This window comes from Sciurus vulgaris (assembly GCF_902686455.1).
Source record: "Sciurus vulgaris genome assembly, chromosome: X".
Taxonomy (NCBI): domain Eukaryota; kingdom Metazoa; phylum Chordata; class Mammalia; order Rodentia; family Sciuridae; genus Sciurus; species Sciurus vulgaris.
In genome coordinates, this window is record NC_136471.1 from 49,744,013 (window position 1) to 49,769,115 (window position 25,103).

At 41.1% G+C, this 25,103-nt stretch overlaps 1 protein-coding gene across 1 annotated transcript; it reads right to left on the reverse strand.

Annotated features, from left to right (window-relative positions):
• Window positions 1-421: 421 nt before the first annotated feature.
• On the reverse strand, window positions 422-25,103 carry SRPX2 (sushi repeat containing protein X-linked 2). The gene is made up of 11 exons (XM_079124075.1): window positions 24,778-25,103; window positions 22,906-23,108; window positions 18,450-18,530; window positions 9,973-10,164; window positions 7,704-7,880; window positions 7,290-7,416; window positions 7,014-7,135; window positions 5,805-5,984; window positions 5,336-5,469; window positions 2,901-3,022; window positions 422-1,782 (listed from the first exon to the last, which is right to left on the reverse strand). The coding sequence occupies exons 2-11, from the start codon at window positions 22,985-22,987 to the stop codon at window positions 1,602-1,604; spliced, it is 1,398 nt and encodes a 465-aa protein (XP_078980201.1). The 5' UTR covers window positions 22,988-23,108; window positions 24,778-25,103; the 3' UTR covers window positions 422-1,601.

Here is a 25,103-nt window from a genome sequence, read left to right on the forward strand (position 1 = left end):
TACTCTGAGTCTTATATCTGAGTAGGATTTTAGAAGATGGAACCTTTCTTCTTGCTTAGAGCATTCAGCTGTTTTTAACTGCGAAGTAGAAAAAGAAGTAGTAGCCAGATGGCATACTGGCTAAGAACATTGACTCTGGAGCCAGGCTGCTACTGTTTTAATCCTGACTCTGTCACTAATAAGCGGCACTTATTAGTTATCTTAGGTGGATTGCCTAACCTTGCTGAGCTTCAGTTTTTCTCATCTGTAAAAGGGAGCTAATAACAGTTCCTACCTTATAGGGTTCTTGTGAAGACCTCAGAGTGAATCAACAGGGTGTTTAGAATGGCACCTGGCACACAGTGAATGCTTGAGCCTCCCACCCAGTCTACTTCCTCTCCCCTCTAGTTTTCCACTAATGATCCCCTGGTTAAAACAGAAGGAAAAAGACTGCTTAGTTTTAATTATGACTCTGAATTCCATGAATTTATAAAAGAAGGTTCTCAACAGCAAGGGGAAGAAAACTTTTCTTTCAAACACTGACACACCACTGGGTAGGACTGAAGGAGGATCTGGGGCTGGGGATGTAGTTCCATGGTTGAGTACATGCATAGCCTATGCAGGGCTATGAGTTGATTCCCCAGTACACACATACACACACAAAACAACAAAACCCAGGACTCTGTCTCCACTCTCTAACAGCCCAATAGCCCATTCTTAGTTTACTTTCAGGCCTGATCCTTAAGACTTGACTTTGTGCCACTGTAGATACCACCAGCTCTGTGGTTGTCTGAGGAAGTTAATACATGAGGCTGAGTCTGCTTTCTTTCCCTGCTATCTTAGTGGTGGTTTTAAAGTACCCTAGATCATGGGATGGGAGGAGGTTTCTCTAATGAAGAAGCAATATTGTCTGCCTTTTGTTATGGGACTGGAGGCCTCAGTAGGCAGAGGTTCTTGCCTGTGAGCCAGCTGGAAGGGTCAGGAGACAGCATTACACTGTGACTGAATTTTTCTTCCCAAACTCCCTCCCATCACAATGTTTTTCTAACTCTTGATGAAGCAATGGTTCAAACAATATTTTTAGCCCAATGCCCTATAAGGGGAAATGACAGAGAGGTTCAAGAATGTTTTTTAGATCCATGCCACCCCACCCCAGCCACAGAGATAGTTAAATTGTAAGGAAAATGGAGCTACACTTCTTGAAGTGTCCTGGATGTCTGTTGCAATTGTGCTGCCCTCTGCTGTCACCTCAGGGTATAGGAGCCATTTAAAACACAACTGGTAAGTGAATGAATTTAGAATTTACTTATCTGAAAGACTTTGGAGAGCAGGGCAGAGTCCCAGATCAGGAAATGAAGACTTCCTACCCCCAGTCCACTGCCCAGAGCCTGTCCCTGCTTAGCTTCTTAGGCTCCTCCAGTACCACTTGAAGCAGAGACTTGCTTAGGAAAACTATGACAGTACTAAAATGATGTCTTGAAATATCCCTGGATTGGCAAACCTCACTCACCTCAGAGTCCTGTCCCTAGAGCTGTGGGAAACCATTTCTTCCTTTAATTAGGCCTCAATTTCAGCTAATTGGGGGAATTTTCCCTTGATATCAACCTTGCCCTGGCTCAAGTTCAGTCGCATATATCTCTTTGCTCCCGGCGCTGGATCAGCTCCTGGTTGCTGAGCAGGTAGTCATCAATGAATGTGAAGATTTCCTCAGGGGTAACAGGTTCCATGTAGCGTTCCCGATCAATACCCTGCTTGTCAATCAACACCATATTGAAGTAGGAGCGAGTAAGGTGCTGAAATTGCCTAGAGAGAGCAGCCCAGGGAGGTATGAGACCTTGTTTGACTGAGCATTTGTCCCACAGGGTTCTACTACCTTCTGACCTTTCGCAGTTGTACTGATGACTAATCCACCCCTACATCTTGTCTCCATCCCCTCCACTACCTACCTCAAGTCCTTTTGCTTTGTTTCTGTTCAGGTCCAAGTCTTGCTGCTTCTATGTGTCTAGCACTGCTAAGCTGACCTTTCCTCACCCCAGCTGGGCAGCTTTGTTATTCCCAGGCTGGGCTTCTATTGTAGGCTCCTTTAAGCAGAACTATTACATAAAGCTAAGACTCCTGCATGATTTGTCAAAAGGCATAAATGCATTCTACTATCATATATAACTAATTAGAACAAATTTAAATTTTTTTTAAAAAAAGATCCTGCATGGAATAACCCCAGGGGGCGCCCATCATAGTATGATATGCATGCATGTCATAAATGGCAGCCCTGAGGGTGATAAATACTACCTGATTACCTCTTCTGTCTGTGGCTGCAAGTCTGAAGTCTCCTTCCTATGAGTGTTTCCTAGTCTTTCTAACTGAGATTGAATATCCCCACTGAGACTGAGCCAGTGTTGTTTCTAGAACAGACAACATGGATGGTTTTACTGTCCCTGAGTATATGTGGAAGCATTGGAAGGCCGATAATGTACAGATGATGAGAAGAGTCAGTTTCTACCACCTGTCACTTCTAGCTTTCTCTTCCCTCATGGGTTGATGGATATGATGCAAATTTTAGTGCCTAAAGAAGAAGCCTTTTGCTCTGTTGTAGACAGAAGGTTAAAAAGAGGAGGTCAAGAAACAACAGGATCTGAGGTTAACCGTCTCAGTCCTGATTGTGCTTCAAAGTCACCTGAGGTGCTATTATAAAAAAACACCAAGGTGGGGCCTGGTCATTGCATTTTCAAGTCCCATTTGACTTGCATGTCCTGCCAGTGTTAAGAATCACTCTCTGGTCTTGCCCAATTAATGCATCCGTAAGAGTTCAAACACAAGTGTCCCAAGACAGTAGTGCCTGCTGGTTTTGCCACAAGTCCCTGTTACCAGAGTCTTGTCTAGGGTTTCTACCTGCCCCCACCCTACAGCCTCCCAGCCCGAACCTGAGCTCCTCGATGATGCTGGCTGACAGCTGTTGCTCCCGGATGCGCCCCACCTCTTGAGGTGGCTGCCCCACCAGCTCGATGATGGTCACATGCCGCAGGTCCAGTCCACATGTGGATTGCTGGAAAGGGGGAGAGAACATTTGAGGGGACAGGCCTTTGCACTCAAACCTCAAGCTACTTGACTGATTCCTTCTGGGACCACATGAGGCAGGGTGGGACAGGAGGGACTTCTGCAAGGGTCACACAGATCACAATATGAGATCCACGAAATCTTTTTCTTCCATCATTCCTGCAAAGGTGTTCCCTTCCTTCTACCAAAGTGTATGAAACTGGTCATACAATGAGGAATAGAAAAGAAAAACATAATCACTAAACAGCTAAACTGCAAGAACATAATCAATCATTGCTTAGCTTTTCATAGGTTTTAAATTACTTAGGTTCTTAATGGATGGCTATTGTGATATGATAATGATGACTGTTGTTTCTTACTTATTTACATATACTTAATACTTTGTAGAAATAATCTAATTTAATCCTTACAACAGACCCAACAAAGTAGTTGGTGTCATTCTTATTCTGAATGGGCAAAAGTAATTTGCCAAAATTTGTATGACAATAAGATGATGAGCCAAGATTCAACTGAGGACTTATCCGAGTATGTGCTCTTTATCACTAGGCTACATCTCAGGGCCTTCTCTAGTCTCCAGGATTTCTCTAAAATATGGCCAATGCTCTTCATTCCCTTCATTGCCTTCTCTGCATTGGGCAGCACACCCTGTAACTACCGTTCGTGGCTCTTTGTCTCCTACTAGCCAGTTGCCAGGGTGAGGTTTAAAGTGGCATTGAACATTCCCTGGTACCCTATGTCTGTTTTGCCTTAGATCTCCTCATCTAGTCTTGACCTCAATGTCACTGTCCTTGCTGGCAGGTTCACATGTTTTATCTTGTTTCCTGTTAAAGTAAGCTGTTGCCTTTGTCTTTTTTTTTGTTTTTGTTTTTGTTTTTTTTGTTTTTTGGATTTATGGAGAAACAAGATCCTTTTTGGTCTAGACCCCCAGGTTCATCCTTTTGGCTAAATTGCCAACATTGTGGGCCTCTGAACATTAACTTGACAACTTCTATGATTCAACCTTTAGGAAACCCTTACATAGCTGCTTCATTTACCTAAATATCTGGCCCCTTGCAGCTCCCTAGAACCACTTAGTCCTGTCAGCACATCCTGAATTCTCTTTAGCAACCTATTGTACTCTATATAAGTCCCCATGGTCCTAACTATTCTATCCTATCTACCTCTCCCTTCCCCAACAGTGAATTTGGCTAGGTATCTCTTAGTATGTTAAAAATAATTGTTACGGTTTGGATATGAGGTATCCCCCACAAAAAGCTCTAATGTTAAGGCAGGAGTTTAAATGATTTGATTATGAGTGATACAACCTAATCAGTAGATTAATCCATGTGATGAATGAATAATTTGAAAGGACCACTGTACCAGGTAGTAACTGTAGGCAAGTAGAATGTGGCTAGAAGAAGAAGGTAACTGGGGATATACCCTTGGGAGTTAAATATTTTTTGTCTCTGTTTCCCTGTGTGTGCTCACACACTCCCTCCCTGCCTTCCTGGCTGCCATGAACTGGGAAGTTTTCCTCTACCTGGTCCTTTTTCCATGATGTTCTGCATTACCTCAGGCCCAGAGCAATGGAGTGGGCCAACTGTGGACTGAACCTCTGAAACCATAAGCCCAAAAATAAACTTTCCTTTGGTAAAATGTTCTTATCAGGTATCTCAGTCATAGTGATGCAAAGCTAATACAATCATCACACAACTTTAATTTTACTTTTCTTACAGGTAGTGGTTGAGAGCACAAACTCTGGAGCTAGACTGTCCGGGTTCAATGCCAGGTGTACCACTTACTATATAGTGACTCTGAGTAAATCACTTAATCTGACTATGCCTCAGTTCCCCTACCTATTTAATGGAGATTATAATAGCACATACCTTAGAAGGATTGTTGTGAGAATTAGATGAGTATGTGCAAAACATGTAGATCAGAATCTGGTTATTACATAGCACTTATAAGTGTTCATTAGTGGAATTACTCCTTGAAAATACAAATGTATTTAATTCCTAGCATTCATATTTGATCATATCTGTCTTATGAGTGTTGCTAGAGTGCTTTGCCACACTCCCTTCCCAACCTTTACCCAGTCTCCCTCAAGTCACATCTACTGCTTCAGTGGCCTTGTTGTCTTTTCAGTAAAAACACAGCAGTTTTTAACCATCTAGTAAATACATCTATGATAAAACTGATCAAATGCTGTCAATGAAAAGTTTGAAGAAGTGGGGTTTGTGTTGCAGAGAGCAATGATTTGATTTGAGAAAGCTAAGGGGGTAATACAAAGGAGCTAAGTCCTCATGAGGGGAGTGGGTCTTACCTGTAGCATAGAGATTTGCATTTTATAATATCGGTTGGAGGGATCTGGAGCTGAGATGATAAGGAGTCGCTGTTTCTCGTAGAACTGATCCAGGAGGCCAGCAGCTGAGTTGACATTGACATTAATCTTCATAGCTAGAGCAGAAGCAGATGGTTAGTCAGAGACTGTCCTTCTCCTTCACCCTGAATGGGTAATGCTAACATCTTAAGGAGTTCCAATCTTTTGAGTTAATCTTTCTGGTTATTTTTTTCCCTTCCATGAAGAGAAATCCTGAAAGAAACTTGGAGATTTTAACCCTTCTTGGGGTAGGAGTATTCTAGGTGAAATGTTGCCCCTCATAATAGATGTGTCTCAGAAGCCCCTATTCCCATATCATTCACATTGCTATTGGACCCCTAAGCCATGGGGGAATCCTCCAAAGTACCCTTGATTAACGTGTCCACTCTCCCCTTTTCCTGGTTTCACTCACGAATACAGATAGGTGGTGATCCTGACCACTGGCGACTGGACTGGCAGACCCTGGAGGGGGTTCCCTGGCGCTCATAACTGCCATCACAGTGGTATTCACAGGTGGCACCATAGTTGTTGCCTGCTGAGGTGCAGGTGAGGTAGCCATGCTGTGGTGGCTTCAGAACTGGGCAGCGTCTCACTGTGAGGGAGAAATTCAAGTTAGGAGTTATGGTGTCTCTAGAAGGAGCCTACTCTGGGTTTTCTAGAGCAAGACACTTGAAATAATCAGAATGAATGACTTTTCTATGTTTCCAATGGTTGGAGATAGAGCCAGAATTTTCCTTTCTTAAGGAATTAAATTTGAAATGCAGAGATTGGAAACAGAGGTGAATATACACATTGCCTTCAAAAAACTATCAATCTGTGAAAGGAAATATTGTCATATATGTTTGCAGACTCTATGGACACCCTGTGTGACAATGACCACCTTGCAGAATTACTTTTAATAGCAGAAATACGTTGGAAGAGTCTTAAATGTCCATGATTTGGAGAAGGATTAATCAAACCATGATATGTTCTTAGAGCAGAATGTTCTGCTGTCATTGATAATATTTCTGAAGAAATTTTAAAGAAAATGGGAAAACTGTGTTTTAATGAAAAATAAAAAGTGTGATACATGATTGAATATGCAGTCTAATCTCAATATTATATTTTTCAAGTATGCATAGAGAACAGACTGGAAGGGAAATGCTAAAAGGTTAATGGCAATTGCTTCTGGATGATGGGGTCATAGATTTTTTTCATCTTATATAGTTCCTTGTTTTTTGGATGTCCAATAATGAGTGCAAATTATTTTTATAATAAGAAAAGCTAAACAAAACAATGTGACACAAAACAAAGGGGAAGAATCAGGCAGCCAACACTACCTGTTTCAGAGGAGGTGAATGATTCAGAATAAAGACTGATTAGATTTGATAATTCTGAAAGTCAAGGAAAAAAATGGATACGGAATATCTTTGTGAATTTTATCTAGTTTTAGGAGAGTGAGAAAAAAGAGTCAAGGTTTTTGTAACATTTTTATGCACATGTAATAGAAGTTTCATGAATGAGCCTGTTTTGGTGAATCCTGTTTGAGGCATAGAGAGGAGAGGGTCATAGTGGGCTTCTAGAAGCTCAGAGCAGAGCAGGAACAATGAACAATGTGGAAACTGAAGAATTTTTTTCTGACCTTGTACTTTCACAATGAACTTGCAACTGGCCCGGTTGTAAGCTCGGTCGTAGGCAGTGTAACGAATCACATGTTCTCCTTCAGGAAAGTGAGAACCAGGTTCAGGGCCCCGAAGTGTTACCCTGATTGAGACAGGATGAAAGAGCTATAAGGAAAAAGATACTTAGAATTGAGATCTGAAGAACATCATCACTGTGGCCTCAGCTTGTGCAGCTTCAATGTGAACAACCTGAGGGACCGGGAGGCTCTTGGGAGGCATGTGTTAGTGAAGCTCACCTGGTGATGGTACCATCGGCAGAATCTTTCACCACAGGTGGGTCCCAGTAGACTCGAGCAGTCAGCTTCTCTGGCTCTGCTATCTTCTCACGTGAGTGGGGACAATGGATCTTGGGAGGATCTATGTCTGTGAAGGTCAAAAATCAGGTGTTAATTTGTGGGACCCCTATCTTCCCTGGAGGGAACCCATTGAAACAATACCATACACCACTGGGTAGGTAAAAAGTTCAAGGTTTTTAGGGAGACTGGGGAATAAAGCCTGACTCTAGGGGAAGTAATAATTTTATTAAGCTTATGCTCAAGGTGCCACCCTCACAGCAGGAATGTCTTTGCAATTAGAATTCCATTTTGCCTGTGGACATAATGCTAGGATGACTCTTTGCAGCAAGACAAATAGGAGCAACTGGCATTTACCTACACATACAGGTTCGCCTCCACTCCATCGCCCATCTTCCATGCAGATTCGGCTGCGGTCACCTTCTAGGTGGTAGCCACTAGAACAACTGTAGTCACAGCGGGAGTCAAGAAGCACTCCATTTGTGCAGCTGTAGGTGCCGCTAGTGATGAATGGCAGTGCATGACATCTCATCTCTAAGAGAGAAGCAAGTGGCAATCTCAGTGGCCTATGGGACTAACTGGGGGTGTTGCCTGGGCATCTAGCTCAAGGGAGAACCATATTAGAGACAACGAATATACAGAAACCTGACCCAAACTGCTTTACATTTTTATGCCACACTGCTTTCCCCCTTAACTGTCTTTTTTATTTTCACATTATAAGGTGCAGAAGCACTCTTGGTGTGTGTGCAAACGGGGGGGGGGGGGCTCAAAGAAGTAAATTATCTCTCCAAACACATGAACTTCAGAGTGAGACCTGAGCTTGCATGCCAGCTCCAACTCTTATTTGCTCTGTGACTTGAAAAAGTCTCGGTGTTTTTTATCTGTAAAATGTGTATGTTTTACAGGATTGTTGTGCAAATTAACAGAGACAATGCATAAAAACCTATGGGCTCATTTAGAGCCTAAGCAGTTGTTAGTTTCCATCTCTTATTCATCAGATGCTATAAGCTCTTGCATATGTTCAAGAGTATGTTGAGTGTGTTGTGAGTATCATTCTGGTGCTTGCATAGCCACTTCTCAGTTGAAGCCCACTTATATGCCAGAGTGGGATGGCTTTCTGTCCATGTGACAGTACAAGTCAGGCCAGTACCTGGAGGGCCAGGTGTGGTGGCATTTGATGAAGGAGGAATCTGTGTGCTTTAGACAGCACATGTGCCAGAGATTGCCACCATGAAATAATTGTAAACCTGTGTTTGCAGAAGTCTTATTTGAGATACCTGATACTTAAGAGAAGTAGGCTATATATTTCTTTAGATTGTCTAAGTTCAAATCCTGTGTAAGTTGAATTGTTGAAGCCTTGAATAAAGATTCTATATAAGCTATTTTCATTCTGTTTCTTGGCCAAACCAGACTTGAAGTTTATTGCCTTTTCTGTTTCCCAATACCTGTTATGTAAAGACCTATGCAAAAATGATCTTGAAATCAGTCAAGAGAAAAGGTTTGTCTCTTCAGATGAATTTGTTTGCTTAGTATTATATGACAGTGAAAATGATAGATCCAAAGTGTTTGTCCTTTCCTCTCTTACAAGGAAGCTCAAAGCTAGATTTAGTATTCAATGTAATAATCAACTCACTCTAGGAACCTGGAAATATGTATGTCTCCATTCTTTTAACTGGTGTTATGCTTGTTTATAATTTATGGCCTTGTTTATTTCAACTTGTCAGGCCAATTCAAATTTATTTTGGAAATAATGGGGTTTAAATTTTTAAACAACTTAATTATAGTCACCAGGAGGATTGTAGTGACTTCTTTCTGGCTATCAGGCTTCTCCTATACTCCACAGCACCTTCTCTGACCAACCTCATTTTTCTGAATGCTCAGTCCTTCTGTGTCCAGCATTCATGTGCACACATTTGGATTTCTATCCCAGTAGGCTATAAGTGGCCTGAGGGTATGTGAGGAATTGAGTAAGCTCCTGCAGGGACCAATACAGGACTCCACACATGAGGATGTCCTACAAATAGTATTCGATGATGGACATGTGAACAGTCAAAGCTCATCTGCTAAAAGGAGATAGGCTATGGAGATTGAATAATAGCTGGGGGTTTGGAAGCTAAAGGGAGACACAATTTGAAATGTATGTCTATTAGCATCCTCCTATCCTACCTTAGGGATTCTCCTTTCTGCCTTTCAGAAGAAAATGAAGAATAGTAGATGTTTCATAGCTTTACTGGCAAGGCCTTCTAAGGCTATAGGCCAGAAAGAATAGCACTTGACCACAAATGGGAAAGGATCTGAGACTATATGTCCTTTGGAGCTCCAAAAGAAGGTCCAGGTCCATATCAGGCCTCAGGGCCAAGCCTCAGCCTCCTACATGCTTTTCTGAGTTTCCTGAGTTAGAAAGGCTAGCTGCTATGTAAATAAATGCCCATATTGCTCAGACAGTAACCTCAGGGATAGAAAATAAAGTAGAATGTTAGGATAAGGAAAGGCCTCAGTGAGGGCCTCTGGAAAATTCCCAATTTGCACTTGAAAGAAAGGCATAATAACACCTCCAGGGAGATACCCAAAGTGACTGGCTGGCTTCTCTTATGCCCATGTTAGCATATGCACACACGCAACTTACGCCTGCAGTAGGCAGTTCCAGACCAACGGCGGCTTGGCAGGCATTGCACTGACCTCCGTCCAATCAGTCGAAAGCCCCGGTCACAGGAGAGCTCGCAACGCGTACCTAGGCTACTGTGATAATTTCCTCCCCTTGGCGAGTAGCACGTGGCTTCTCCATCCTGGATATTTAATGTGTAACACCATCGGGGGACTGTAGCAACAGAAGAAAAGTAAGCTAGAAGCATAGTAATTAAGACAATCTGGCGTTGGCAAAGGGCAGTCACATATATCAATGGGACAGAACAGCGATCCCAGAAATAGATCCACACTAGTGTGCCAAAATGTTTTTTTGACAAAGGTGCAAAACCAATAAAATGGAGGAAAGAACATTGCAGACAAATGGAGCTGGAGCAATTGAAACTTCATAGGAAGAGAGAAAGGAGAGAGAAAGAAAAGAGGAAAAGAGGGAAAGAAAAGAAAAGGGAAAAAGAAAAACAATCTAATACAAGAAATTATACAAAAATTAACTCAAAATGAATGATGCACTTAAAGAGAAAAATATAAAACTTATAGAAAAAAAAACATAGGAGAAAATCTCTGGGAACTAGCTGTAGACATAAAGGTCTAAAATATGACACCAAAAACACAGTTCATAAAATGTCAACAAGGTGGACATTGTCAAAATATTTTGCTCTATGAAAGGCACTATTAAGAGATCAAAGACAAGGCACAAACCGGGAGAAAATAGTTGCAAACCACATATCCAACAAAGGAATAATATGTAAAATATATAAAGAACCATCAAATCTCAACAGTAAAAAAGTAAACAATCCAGCTATAACATGGACAAAGGATATGAACAGACATGTTACCAAAGTACTGATGGTACATAAGCACGTGAAAAGATGTTGAGCATCATTAGACATTAAAAATGCAAATTAAAACCACAATGAGATATCATTAGTAGAAACATTAGAATGTCTACATTTTAAAAAATGGCAGTACCAAATGCCAGTGAAGGAGAGAAATTGGAACTCTCATATATGGCTGTGAAATGCAAAAACATAGCTATTTGGAAAATAGCTTAGTAGTTTGTTATAAAGGTAACACCATATCTTATTACAAAGAAAAATATCTTTACCAGATGATCCTGCAATCCACTTTAAGGTATTTTCCCTAGTGAAATGAAAACCTGGGTCCACACAAAAATCCTGTACAAAAAGGTATTTTTTATATGCTATTTTTTAAGTTAAAATGAATCTCACTGTCATGTACATCCACAAGACTGGGATCCTAATTAGAATAAGATATACTCCAAGCTTGTATAAATATATCAAAGTGGATTCTACTGTCATATATAACTAAAAAGAACAAATAAAAATCTATTTTAATATACACAAATGTTTAAAGTTACTCTATTCATAATTGCCAAAAGCTGGCAATAAATGTATTTCTATGGGTGAGTGGTAAACTAACTTTGGTTTATCCATATAAAAGAATGAATTGCTGATACATGTGACAACATAAATAAATCTCAAAAGCATATTAGAAAGTGAAAGAAGCCAGACTTCAAAGACTGCATTCTGTAGGATTCCATTATATGACAAAGCTATAGGGGCATAATTTAGGCAAAAATATAGGGAGAGGGTGCAGATCAGTGGTTGTTGAAGATAAGGCATTGAGATCAGGGATAATCTCAAAGGAGTAGCACTGGGCAAGTTTCGGAGGCAATGTAAGTGTTTTGTACTATAGTGGTCGTTATCCCACCTTATGCATTTGTTAAAACACACAGAACTATATACCCAAAAGAATGAATCTTACTATATGTAAATATAAAACAAAAAATTTTAAAAACACAAAAATATACACTGGAGTCAGAAAATGAATGTGACAGCAAAGGAGGTTGCTTAGGAATGAAAGTCCAATCTCAGTTCAGTACTGAGCAAAAGAGGTTACAGGGCATCATAAAGATGCCTCCAGACAGTACAAAATAAATGACTCTTCAATGGATTAGGATTTTAAAGGGACACATGTAAACAAATGGAGAGCCATCTGTGCAAGGAGGTTTATACAGCATGGACCATATCTGTTTGCCTAGGGTTGGGAAGACTAAAGCCCCATGTGAGCTGATTTGATTCCCAAAAAGTAACACTGAGACTTTAAACAAAAGCACATCAGGAGCTATAGGATAAAAGAAAGGGTTGAGTCTCTGCTTGAGTGCAGCTGGAGAATGAAGACGGATGACAGAGAGAAAACTATTCTTCAACTAACACCACGTTTGGGGCTTCCAGCATTAGTTTCAAGCCTGTGGCAGTGACAGGGCTGCCATCTGGAAATTACAGAAAGTCTCTTAAGCACTATAGTTGTAGAGCTGTTGATTATAAGGTCACAGCACATATTATAACAACCTTAAATGGGAGGCTGGGACCTCAACAATCACTTCCATTCTATTTTTTCCCCTTATTCTGTCAAGGAAAATACACATCAGATTGAAACTGATAGAAGAAGAAAGAATGGTAAAGGGAAATAGAAAGCTCAAGATAAATACTGAGACAGTAAGAGAGGCCCAACTATTGTAAATAAGTTCAAATGTGCTGGCCCAGAGGAATCCTGGCATAAAGACAAAATGTTGGAAGGCTGGTGAAGGGCAAAGCAACGATTCACATTTTCAAATAAAGAAGAAGGTAGCCTCTGAGAACTATAGCCTGGTGACACTGACAGCATAGTGTTCTAGAATATTTAAATGTATGACTTATGATCTGTTAGAGAAGTGATGATCTCCAGGAGCCCTCGAGAACAAGTAATTCCAGACTGACCTCATTTCCTTTTCGGGTAAGGCCACCAGACTGGTACAACAGGAGAAATGAAGTGAGGCATGTGTCATTACTTTTCATGCCAGTGATGTGGATGAGATGAAGAAATATGGGAGAGGTGACAAAACAGTTAAAGAGATTCATAACTGGCTGAACAACTGTACCCAAGGAATGCCAGTGTGAAAACGAAACTAAGAACATGGTTAAATACTGCATGGTGGCTGGATGTGGTGACTCCCACTCATAATCCCAGCCACTTGGGAGGCTGAGGCAGAAGGATGACAAGTTCAAGGCCAGCCTCATCAACTTAGCGAGGCCCAAGCAACTTAGTGAGACACTGTCTCAAAATAAAAAAAAGATAAAAATGGCTGTGGGGAATGTGGCTCAGTGGTTAAGTGACCTGGGGTTCAATCCCTAAAACAAAACAAAAAATTAAAGACTGTATGGTGAAAATGTCTGCTTGGAAATGTGTGTTAGTCTATATTGAGTATCTACTGTGATTAGGTACCACACTACATACTTTTCCTTCATATAAATCACTTCACCTAGTTCTCCCAACAGCCCTCTGAGGTTAAGTAGGTATTTATCCTTATTTTGCAAATGAGGAAGTAATTTGCCCAGGGTCCCTCAGCAAATAAAGAATAGGGCTGGGATTTGGACCCGAGCATTTTCTGCTCCAAATTCCACGTTTTTTCAAAGCACAAAATCTGCCATTGCAGCAGCTATTTTGAAGGCTTTATTGACCGTTTTGAAGAGGTCGATCCACATGGGTCAAACCCCCAAAAGTATAAAATGTTACACAGTAAAATGTCCCCCTCCCTATCCTACTCATTCTCACTTAGACCCCACTGTTAATAGTTTATGCATATAATGCAAATGTTGGTATAGCATCTTGTTTCCCCCTCCTTTATAACACATGGAACAGTATATTATGTCCACTGTTTCCACCATTGATTTTTTTGTGTGTGTGTTCCTGAGGCTTGAACCCAGGGCTTTATATGTACTAGGAAAAAGCTCCAGCACTGAGCTATACCTCCAGCTACTACCATTGCTTTTTTAAAAAATAGGATGAATGTTGCATCTTAGAGATGTTTCCATATCGCTACATAGTAACCATGTGATTTATTTAAATGAAATAACATTTATAAAATACTTAGTACAGTGACACATAATAAGAGTTTGTCCAGGGCCAAAGAGATGGAAGGGCTCTTTTGGAAAAAAAAAAAAAAAAAAAAAAAGTCCTGTAATGAAAAGAGCACTGGCAACGGGTTTGGAAGGTCCTTCTCTGTAATTATCTTCAGATAACCCAGGCAGAGTGACTAGTTTTCCCAGGGCTGAGGGAAGCTGTGAGGAACACAGCAACCCCGTAGACTGAGGGTGCACCTGAGAGAAGAATTTCTGACTCCAAATTAGGATTCATGAAAAGGAAAAACAGGCAATGCAAGATTAGTGAAAATGGTACCAAACTACGTGGGCAGTTTGCTCTACAATAATCATATGCTTTTTATTGTTTAGCAGTTATCTTTTTTTCTTTTTAGATAATGAGTTATATTTTTAATGAAAGAGATGGAATCAGTATGGCTTTGGAGTCAGACAGACCTGAGTTTAAATTCCTGTTCTGTCTCTGCTAAGCTCTGTGACTCTAAATTTAACTTCCCTGAGCTTAGTTTCCTGATCTGTAAAACGAGGGATAATAAATCAGTTCTATAGAACTGTGGTTATAATCAATTAAAACTGCACATGTAAAATATCTAGCCCTACGATTGATAGTTCCTAAATCAGTGTCTGGGTTTGAGCCACTGTCTCATCAGTCCTCAAGCAACAACATACTGTAACTTCCAGTGTCTTGGCATGTGTCTGTGACACATATGATAGTCATCTGGAGATACCGTCTTCAAATTACAGAAAGTCCTTAATCACTACAGTTGCAGAGTTGTTGTGTATGAAGTCACAAGTGTCTTAGAAGGAAGGCTAGGACCTCAGGTTGTACTTTTCCTGGTCACTCCTTCCCATTCATCATTAATAACCTCATTCAATTCATTTTATGTCCTGAGAGTAAGTTCTAAAGACACTAGACCCCAAGGCCAAAGGCTGCTATGTGACTTATATTTTTCTTTTCGTTTTTCTTTTTTTGGTATTGGGGATTGATTCCAGAGGCACTTTACTACTGAACCACATCTACAGCCCTTTTTAATTTTTATTTTGAGACAGGGTCTTGTTAAGTTGCTTAGGGCCTCACTAAGTTGCGGGATCTTGCAATCCTCCTGCCTCAGCCTCCTGAGTCACTGGGATTACAGAAATGCAATACCACACCAAGCTGACTCATAATTTTCTAAAGGCCTTTTTGCTAATTTAAAAATGACCAATGAGGCAGTTAATATTAATCATAGGGTTGCCAGATCCCTTGAAAACACTTTCTATGTTTGTTGCTTTTTTACTATCTACTTTTCCCATTTAGAGTCTGCAATCTGGCTTCTGTTCCTAGGATGTCAGTGGTCAGAATCTACTTGTTACAAGGCTCTGTGGGAGTGATATTCATGGTTCCTTCTGTTAAATGGACACTTTGTTGAGAGTAATAAAAAGTAGATTAAAGAGTCAGTATATGATGAAGGCCAAATGAGTAGTTTAGGCAATAAATGCTGATTTTAGAAGAGGTACATAGTAGTACCTTTCAATATTCGGTGAGAGTGAGAGAGTGAGGAAAAGCTCACTCTGAATGAAGCACAAATTTCAAGCGGGGAGAAGGGTGAAAAGATGTCAGGCTGTGAAGATAGATGGTGACCAGATTCTGATTAAAAATGATCATAGTAGAGCTGGGTGTAGTGGCACATGTCCGTAATCCCAACAGCTTGGGAGGCTAAGGCAGGAGGATCATAAGTTTGAAGTAAGCCTCAGCAACTTAGTGAGGCACTGGGCATCTTAGCAAGACCCTGTCTCAAAATGAAAAATAAAGAAGGACTGAGGATGTGGTTCAGTGGTTAAATGTCTCTGGGTTCAATCCCTGGTACCAGAAAAAAGAAAAAGAGAAAAATGGTTATAGTGGGACACTAGGTTTTGGGGATAGAGAAACATGAGTCAGAGAATGCAGCTGGGGCAACTACCATTATTCAGGTGTGAGGTAATAAAAGTTTTATTCCCATGGATTAATAATGAAGTGGTAGGCCTTGATGAATGAGGAAAAGGAGTTATTAAAGGTGATGACGATGATTAGAAGTGATATCAAGGTATTCTAGCTAAGAGAATGATGGTACCATTGTCAGAAGTAGGAAGGTCAACTGGTAGAACTTTTTCAGGCAAGATGAAAGAATTTTGTTTTAGACGTCTCCAAATGGAAGTGTCTAGCAGCAGTTGGAGAGTTAGTCCAGGAGCTTGAGACCAGTCAAGGTTACCCAAGATCCCAGTTTCATTCTCTGTATTCTTACCACCAGAAAGTCCATCTTCTTTCTTGGCTTCAGCTATGAATAGAATAGTAAAATGTCATGGATCCCAAGGAAGAGGAGTTTAGAAAAAAGGGGCCTGCTCATTGCTGCTGGAGAGACTGAGGAGACTAAAGCTCAAGGTCATGTGATTTGGTCATGGGAGAGCAACACTGTCTTCAAGAGATGCTGCAGTTTGGAGATTAGTGGGTGGGTGGAAAACAGACTACAGGACGTTTAGGAATTAGTGGGCACTGAGACAGAGGCAGTGGGTATGGACCATTGATAATAAGAAGAAAGTAGCTAAAAAGTAGCATAGAAAACCCCAAAATTCTGATCATTTTTCTACTGAAATTGTTTTGTCAAATGTCACCTCCTTTTTGTTAAATAAAATTTCTCCCTTCAATGTGATCTCTTTGCAATACTTGACATAATTGATTTCTTAACCTTTCCATTTTCCTAAAACTCTCTTATGTGTCTTCGCTAATATGATAGGCACTACCCTGATCTCTGTTCATATGGCTGACTGCTAACTCTCTCTGCCTTGTTGGCTCCCTTTTTCCTACTCACATCTACAGATATCTTCTAAGGCTTTGACTTTGGCCCTCTGCTTCCTCAGACAGCCCATTCATCTAAGTCAGGGACTCACAAAGCTCCATATTTCTACTTCCAACTGTCCATAGAGTATCTTTACCAAACCAGTTTGTTTTCTTTCTTCCTTGCTTCTGTTTTTTTTTTTTTTTGTGTGTGTGTGTGTGTGTGCGTGTGTGTGTGTGTGTGTGTGTGTGTGTGCATGTGATACTGGGGATTGAGTCCAGGAGTGTTTTACCACTGAGATTTGTCCCTAGCCCTTTTTGTTTTGAGACAGGATTTTGCTAAGTTGCTGGGGTTGTCCTCAGACTTGCCTCAGCTTCCCGAGGTACTGGGATTACAGGTATGCACCCCTGTAGTCAGCTCTAGTTTTCTTTTTTAAACCTTGTCTTTTAGAGGAGACTTACAGTTCTCCCAGGTATTCAGACTGGATGCTTTCAGAATCAGTTTCTTTCTTTCTTGGTACATCTAATCTGTACCAAGTCTTGTTCATTTTCTTTGAAATGCATCTGGGGTACATCTTCTTCTTTTTTTTTTTTTTTTTTTTTTTTTTTTTTTTTTGCAGTATTGGGGATTGAACCCAGGGCTTTGCACATGCTAGCAAGCACTCTACCACTGTGCTACAATCTGGCCCATTCTAGAGCATATCCTTACTCTCCATTTCTATGCCACTACCCTCAATCATCTCTAGCTAACCTTACTATAACTGGCTCCTGGAGAGCATCCCAGACTCAGGCTCTACTCCTCCAAATCCTTACTTTCTGAACAGAATAAGCAGGTTAGCGTTCTGAAATTATTATTTACAATGTCACTCCCCACTGCAAAAATATGTGATATGGTCCTTATATCCCTTAGCACAACAGCTAAACTTTTCTGCAACGATATGCTAAGCATAGAAACAGAATCAGACATGGAAGGGATATTAGTTATCACCTGGCTTAACCTTCCTTTTAATGCAGGTATTGCTATTCAGCATTCTTCACAGGTATTCCTCTGTCTCTCCTTAGAATGGTCCCTATGTCATAGAGCCCTTCCTAATTTGATCTCACTTTTTATATTCAACTTCATTCTCTACTATTCCTGTAACATTCCCTCTCCTCCAATCAGTCTATTTTTTTTTTAGCTCCCTCTTGTAATGGGTCTGTTCTCACCTTCCTATCTTTGGCCACCTCCCTTGCCAAGTGCCCTTCCCTCCTCCCCTTTCTAGTTTTCAAAATCCCATTCATCATTGAAGATCTAGCCTAAATGTCATCATTCATGAATGATTTCCTGACTTCTTTATCTTAATTCCCATTGCATTTAGTGCTACCCTATAGTCTCATGCTTACTTGCTTGGCTTGTGCTAATTTTATCCTCTCTTAATCCCCAATAGAATACAAGCATTTAAGGAGGATAAAACCCTATCTTACACTTTGCATCACAAAGTGGGTTACCTTACATAGGATTAGGCATACAGTATGTACTCAGTTAATATTAAGGATTAATAATAGATGGCTAGAGAGGTGAGGTCACACAGCAAGTCAGTAACCAAGCTCATGTTTAGAAATCAGCCTGGATAATTCCTTGTGCTGCATTTTTGGCACGTATGAGCCAAGCCTGGAGGATGATGCTTCAGGGAAGGACCTTGGCCTTAGGCCAGAAAAAGAGTGTTCCTGAGACTGAGAAGTGAAGATTACCTCTGTAGTCTAGGGCAGGGACCTGTGGGACCTCTTCTGCATACACTTCATTGTAGCTTTCATCTGGATAGTAGCCTGAGCCTATAAAAAAAAAGACAGTATCAAGATGGTGTGTAGATTTCTTCCTAAATTCTTCCCAGCTCCCCTACAACTTTGTACTCCATGGACAGGGAGCCAGGTGACTTGCAAAGTTGCATTAACTTACTGTGGGTGACCCTCAGCATATAAGAGGATCACTGTAGAAGGCAAGCTCATGGTCAGGGAACACAGCAATAGCACTAGAAGACTCCTTTCAAAAGAAAAATAATTAGAATTCTTGACCATCCATCATTCCTATCAATCTGGATTATAAGTGACCTTGATGTGACTTGGGATTCTTGGTGAGACACTTGATGACCAAACTCAGAGTATGGAATCTTGTCCCAGGTATAAGGAAAAAAAAGAAAAACTAAGTGTTTCCCCTAGTGACAGGCCTGCTCAAAGTCTTCAGAGGAAAATAGTTCAAGCTCCTATTAGACCACAGGGCAGGAGTATTTTTGTCACCTGACTGACTGTTGCTGGGGGTGGCGTGCCAAGGCAGAGATGGATGGCTCAAAAGGCAAGAAGGAATGAAAACAGTCTCATGAGTACTTTGTCCTGATTTTGAGAAATGAGGAGGCAGAATACTTTTTTTCCTTCTTTTTCCTTTGTTTGTTTGTTTTGTTTTGCAGTGCTGTGGATGGAGTCCAGGACCTCATGCTTGCTAGGTAAGTGCTCTATCACTGAGTTACATCTCAGCCCAAGGCAGAGTCCTTTGGATAAATTCCTGTTCCTGTAATCAGCAGGAGCTTTAGTATGGGGCTGCTGAACTAGAGAACATTCTTAATCTACCTCCATTCAGTTAAGTGATTCATTCCCTGGTGGAGGCAGGTCTGCAGCTGTCTAGGAGACTAAACAGTATGTTCCACCAGACGGCAGGAAATCGGTCATGAATATGAACTAATTGGAAAACAACTTGGTCCTTTCCGGAGTGAAGTTTCCGGAAAGCCTTCTTCCAGCCCCCCTAAGCTCTAATGCATGCATAAGAATAGGATAGACAACCAGTGCTCAAGTCTGAAGAGAATTCTCCATTTTTAGGAGGGTATGCTTCTAGGACAAGGCTGGGTTTTGGTGTCTGTGTAAACAGACCACAAGCTGGAGGCCTCCTCTCTGGGACGATGCAGAGGGCCCCCTGCACTAAAGGGTGGAGCAATGAGCTAAATGATGAAGCTCCTTTACTCCCCACAGATCCAGATGGGGGTGTGGGGGGTGTTGGAAACCAGTCCAACTTGGTGAACGAGGGAATGAATCAAACTGAAAGTTTGCCTTATGAAATCATGTCCTTGTTGGTTTGCCCTCATTCCAAAGGAAAAAGTTCATTTTTTCTCTTTTCTTTTTTTTCTTTCAGTTTTCCCAATTCATGTCTTCTGGCTTCCCTTTATTTCTCCTTAGGCCTCATCTCCCCTGCTTTCTCTTTTCCCACATGGGAGGTTTCTTTGTGAGGCATGGAATTCTTGTCAGCTGTTTCAGTTTAGTACTAGCCTCAAAGCCTCACAGCTCCTGTAAACAGACCAGATGTGTGTGACTCCCTAAAGTATTAGGACTCCCCACACTTGTTACAGAGCTAGCTTGGGAAGAAATGCTCAGCAGGGAACAAACAGCTGTTTACCAGAAGAGAAAACAGGAGTGTCAGAAGTCTATGACTGGATAACAATAACAACAAGACAACAATGACTGCCAACATCACTCAGTTTCTACTCTGTGTTAAGCATATGTTATTGTCACTGTGACATCTCAATGGGGTATATACTAATAACACTATGCAATGTACAGAGGAAGAGGTTGGCTCAGAGTAATTAAGGAAGTTGCTAAAGGTCTCTCAGCTAGTAAGTAGCAGAGTGGGCATTCCAGTCCAGATCTACTTGACCTGTATTTACCAAAGTCAGACACTCCACTAAAAATAATTGTAGAGGAGAGCTTTTGACAATGTGTACCATGGATAAAAAAAAAAAAAAAAAAAAAAAAACCACAGTCTTTCTTGGAATCCAGCTTTTTTACTCTGTGTGTGTGTGTGTGTGTGTGTGTGTGTTTGTGTAGGGGGAGGAAGGCCACCAAGCATTTTACATCAATCCAGAATTACAGGGGATGTGGAAAAACTGAGGAGAAGCCTCAATCAGATAATTATAGCCTCCACCACAGTGCAGAGGTAGGTAGACCAGTGCCAAGTTTCCTTTGCACCAGGAATGGGCTCAGGCCACTTTATACTTTAAACCTCTCCATTTTTCCTCTTTGCCTGCCTTTGAGTATTTGTATGCATATATTGGGATGTTGAGGTGGAGTATAAGAATGAAACTAAAGCAGCACACTCTTTACATTATTCCACTGCGTGTCCTTCTCTGGCACTGGGGGAGGGGCTTGGGCAGCATTTCTCAGTTCTTTAGATCAATTGGTGGTTGGTTACAGTGTGGTCTATTACTGCGTTCCTCCAACTTCCACAGCACAGTCAGACCCGCTAAACACAGTCATTTATAAAGGAATGGTTGGAAATGTAACTGACAGTTGAAGACTAAGATCCTCATTAATGCTTAGCTTATGATGATAAATACAGTCTGACTTCTGGACAGCACAGCTATGCCAATACACACTTTTAACCCATTCTTTGCTTCATTTATATTCCCAACCTTTCCCACCCTCTGCTAATTATACCTGGACCCTTTTCCTGATTAGTACAGAATTCACACTTGGCTACTTTGCATTGTTCCATTCCCACTTGAGCACAGGCTGTAGAATAGAACAAAACATCCTGGATGTATAGGGAGTGCTCAATAAATATTTGTTGGATGAATGAACAAATGACTGGAGGCAAGTTCAGTGGCTGAGCTACCGATGTAGGGGAGAATCATAGGAACCCCAAATGTCTCTAATCATGTAGTCTCCTAAGAAGAATTTGTAGGGCTGTCAGACACCTCACCAGCTTGGGCTCCTCACAAGGAGCAGTGATCGCTTCCTTTGCAAACAAGCCCTTTGAGACCCTCAAATGAATCTAAATTTTAAAAAACAACCATGACCTCAGAACTCCAACAGTTCAGGCTCTCATCATGGGAAAGGCAAAGGCCTTTGCATGCAATGAGGTTTCACACAGTTATTCAGATTTGGATTTTGTGCCATCTATTTCTGCTCCCTTAGTCCTGTGATCTTTGCCTGGATTTTGGTCTTGCATACTTGAACTGAAGCAAGGGGGAGGCTGGGGAGGACAGCTGCATATTTACCTCCTGGAGACTTGGGGCACCTTTAACCCCAAACAGTGTGTACTCTGCCAAGAGCTTCATTTGAATTTCTTCATCTCAATGTCAGCCCTTGTGTTTCACCCCCTACAAAGCCAGGTTAAGCCAAAAAGGGGAAGAAGTTTGCATATTTGTATGAAAGCTTGATGCAGCTGTTTCAGACAAACAGAGCTACTGCCAAAGGCCTCCACCAGGAGCTAAGGGCATGTGGAAAATTTTAGCTGCAATGACTGTGGTTGTGATGGAAGCAGTTTGTTATTTACTCATCTCTGGATATTTTCCTAACCCCATGGGTTGTGCCTATTTTATTCCCCTACCCCCTACCCCCAGCTCCTGTGAGGGCAGACACTGCAGGCCACAGAATATTCTTAGCACTTGGAATATCAGCTGGGCCCCATCAAAAACCTCTATATGTTAGTTCATTATCCTTCCCTCATCCCCCCCACTCCTTTTCTCCTCACTAAGTCCATTCTTGTAGCTCTCTATGGCTCCAGGGACATAGGATGAAACGTTGAAGAATCCAGAAATCTCCATCCCTTCTTGAAGTAAGGAATAAAACAAGAGAAGCTGGGGAATTCCTGATTAAGAGAATGTGATCTATATTTCTATTAACAGCTTTACTAGAAAGGTGCTATCATGATCTTATAAATAAGGTCTGGGAGGGAGGGGAAAGGGAGAGAAAAAGTCCGATGGATTGCCTGTCTCCCTTATTTTTTTCCCAAATGAGATAAGTAGTCTAAGTTCCACTTAGACCATTTAGATCCAATAGACCACTTAGATCCATTTTTGTGATCTTGACAAGGGCACTGAGTCATAATATGAATAAAGATTTAACTGATAAAGAAATGATTTAGAGCACAGTTTTTAGGAAGCTAAGTACAAAAGCAGGAGAGACAATAGCTTCAAAGGCCATGTTGTCCAACCTTCTCAGTTTTGTGTTCTCACAAACTATTTTCAAATAGCTCTTATTAGGGTGCCTCAAAGGCTACCCTTGGTAGCCAGTTAGAATGTTTGGTCATCTTGATTTCCTGTTAGTAGTTTTTCTCCATATCTAAAACAAAGATCTTTCATGATAGTCCAACTCTTCCCTTCTTCAGGTCTTGGTCTACGCATTGCCCTCCCTGGAAATAATGGCCAACAGCTCTAAATCTTACCTGCATACCATGTCGGTGTCACAGCCGGAGTTAGGAAGAACAGCAGAGAAAGAGCTCCTCTTTGAATTAGTTGACCAACCATCCTTGAAAGGGAGGGTTATGGAAGTAAAAATAGGGATATGTGGTCAAAAGTACCCAGAAAATGCTTTCAGAAGCCAGCCACTTATAAGCTTCCAGAAGTGAGAAGGACAGATATATGGGATCTGTGAGGAAGAAGAAAGATTTTAAAATTAATAAATGCCTGTTACATTGTCCCCCTCATAAATATTTTCCACTTTATAGAATAACAAGACTGTTATTTGTGGTCCCTTTTCCTTGGACATTAAATGAACACTCTTCAACTGATCCTGACGGGATCAGATGTAGATGTTCCTTGGACCAAGTTATAGGGATGGATACTGAAGTAAAAGACCGGGAAAAGGCTAAAAAAAAGTCACTCAGAACCAGAAGGGAATCTTGTGATCCAAAGGCTGTTAGTTAATGGTTTCATTTATTCAGCTATTATTTTCTAACCATTGATCTGAGAGCGCATTAGCATATATGATCTAAGAACTTGATCACTACAGTTATACAAAGCAGGATGGGAATCCAATTCTGTCCCCTATTAGCTATGGAACCTTGAACAAATTCCTTAACTTATTTGAGCCTCTATTGCCTTACTATAAAATGGGAATAAGAATAGCATCTACCTTAAGAATATATTATTATAAGAATATTATTATATTATATTCTTATATTATAAGAATATATTATTACCTGGCATATAGGGAACCAATCAATATGTATTAACATTATTATTACCAACTTCATACTGGACAGGACTAGATGTTTCCCTTCTCTAGTCTCCCAGGCAGTGACTATATCTTGGCTCTGTTCCTAGCTTTGGGTTTTGAGGCTTAGTGGTGTGGTAATGGCTTCTGGCTTTCAAATCCAGTCTAACCTTCTAGTTTTACCTTGCTAAGCCAGCAGGAAGTCAGAGAGGTTAGGTAGGACCTACTGAGGTCCATGAGGAGAGGGTGAGCAAGCTCCAATTGCCCTTTTACTTCCAAGTCTGTCCCTCACTTTAATGGGATGGGAACTTTTTGTGGTTCCCAGTGGGCAAAAACTTCATAAATGACAGTGTTAAAATTTGCTGCCCATTGGTAAAAACTGGCCACTGGACATTTTAGCAAGCACCCATTCACTTGCATGCTTTCAATGAAATGTCATGCTCAGAGGAGGAGTCAGTCCCAGAAATGGAAAAGCAAAATGATGGCAGACTCTGGCCAGTGTCCCGTTAGGACATTTTGTAGTTCATTGCTATTTTACTTCAGATTGCATCTAGATAGTGGCAATTAAGCTGGATAGAGAAAAAAGTGAGAGTAAATGGGGAAGGTAAAGAAAGTGGAAAGATGTAGAAATGATGCTAGAAAAAAAAAAAGAAAATCTGAAGAAAAGAGGTGGATTGAAGAAGAAGCAATTAAAAAAAAAGGGTGAAAAAAAGATCCAGGAAAATGAACAGCTATAAAATTAATCACTGATCTTTCTCCCACATCTAGCCTCAATTCAGTTCCTTTGTTCTGCAGCAGGGATTTTCCTTTTTCAGACTCGATACTCAGGTGACCCTTTACCTGCCCACCTCCTCCCCAATCTCTCAAACTGAAAACTTGACTCACTGGAGTCAGCCATCCCTTACTGTGGGCTGAGAAGTTAGTGGGAACATTTGTCTGCAACCAGGTCATGGCACAAATGAAAACAGCATGAGATCCAATTTCATAAAAGATTATCACCCCGTTCTACCCCCAGCCATGTTGTCCAAGTCCTGGGTCTCCTTACTGGTCCATAGCTGTGAAACGAGGTAGAGTAGTATGAGGAGATAATTGCAGATCTTACCTGTGTTATAGTTTTTTGTGCTCTTTCTCTCTCCTCCTTTTTCTCCTTCCTTTCTGCTCCTCTCATCAGTCGGGGGAAAAAATAACAACTTCTACTTTAACATTCCTAGAACGAGTGGCTCCTGGTCTGTCCGGGCCTCCGGGATTCTGTTAACACTGCCCAGATGTTAGGACGTTCACATTTGCCAAAAGTTGCCTTAAAGCTATATTATCCCCAAAGCTATAGCTGTTTCTCCCTTAGAGAAGAGTTTTAGAGAGATGGGGGAGAAGAGAGAGAAGGATTAGAAGAGCTCCGTCTGTCTGCTGCAGAACAGGGGGAAGTGTGAA

What these genes read in the sequence shown, in the direction of transcription:
- SRPX2 (XM_079124075.1), bottom strand. Translation starts at nt 22,987, where the DNA reads ATGGTTGGTCAACTAATTCAAAGAGGAGCTCTTTCTCTGCTGTTCTTC. An exon ending in GTTCATTGTGAAAGTACAAG is followed by an intron (nt 5,985 to 7,013) that starts GTCAGAAAAAAA and finishes TCTCCCTCACAG; the next exon opens with TGAGACGCTGCCCAGTTCTG. An exon ending in AGCATCATCGAGGAGCTCAG is followed by an intron (nt 1,783 to 2,900) that starts GTTCGGGCTGGG and finishes TGCTCTCTCTAG; the next exon opens with GCAATTTCAGCACCTTACTC.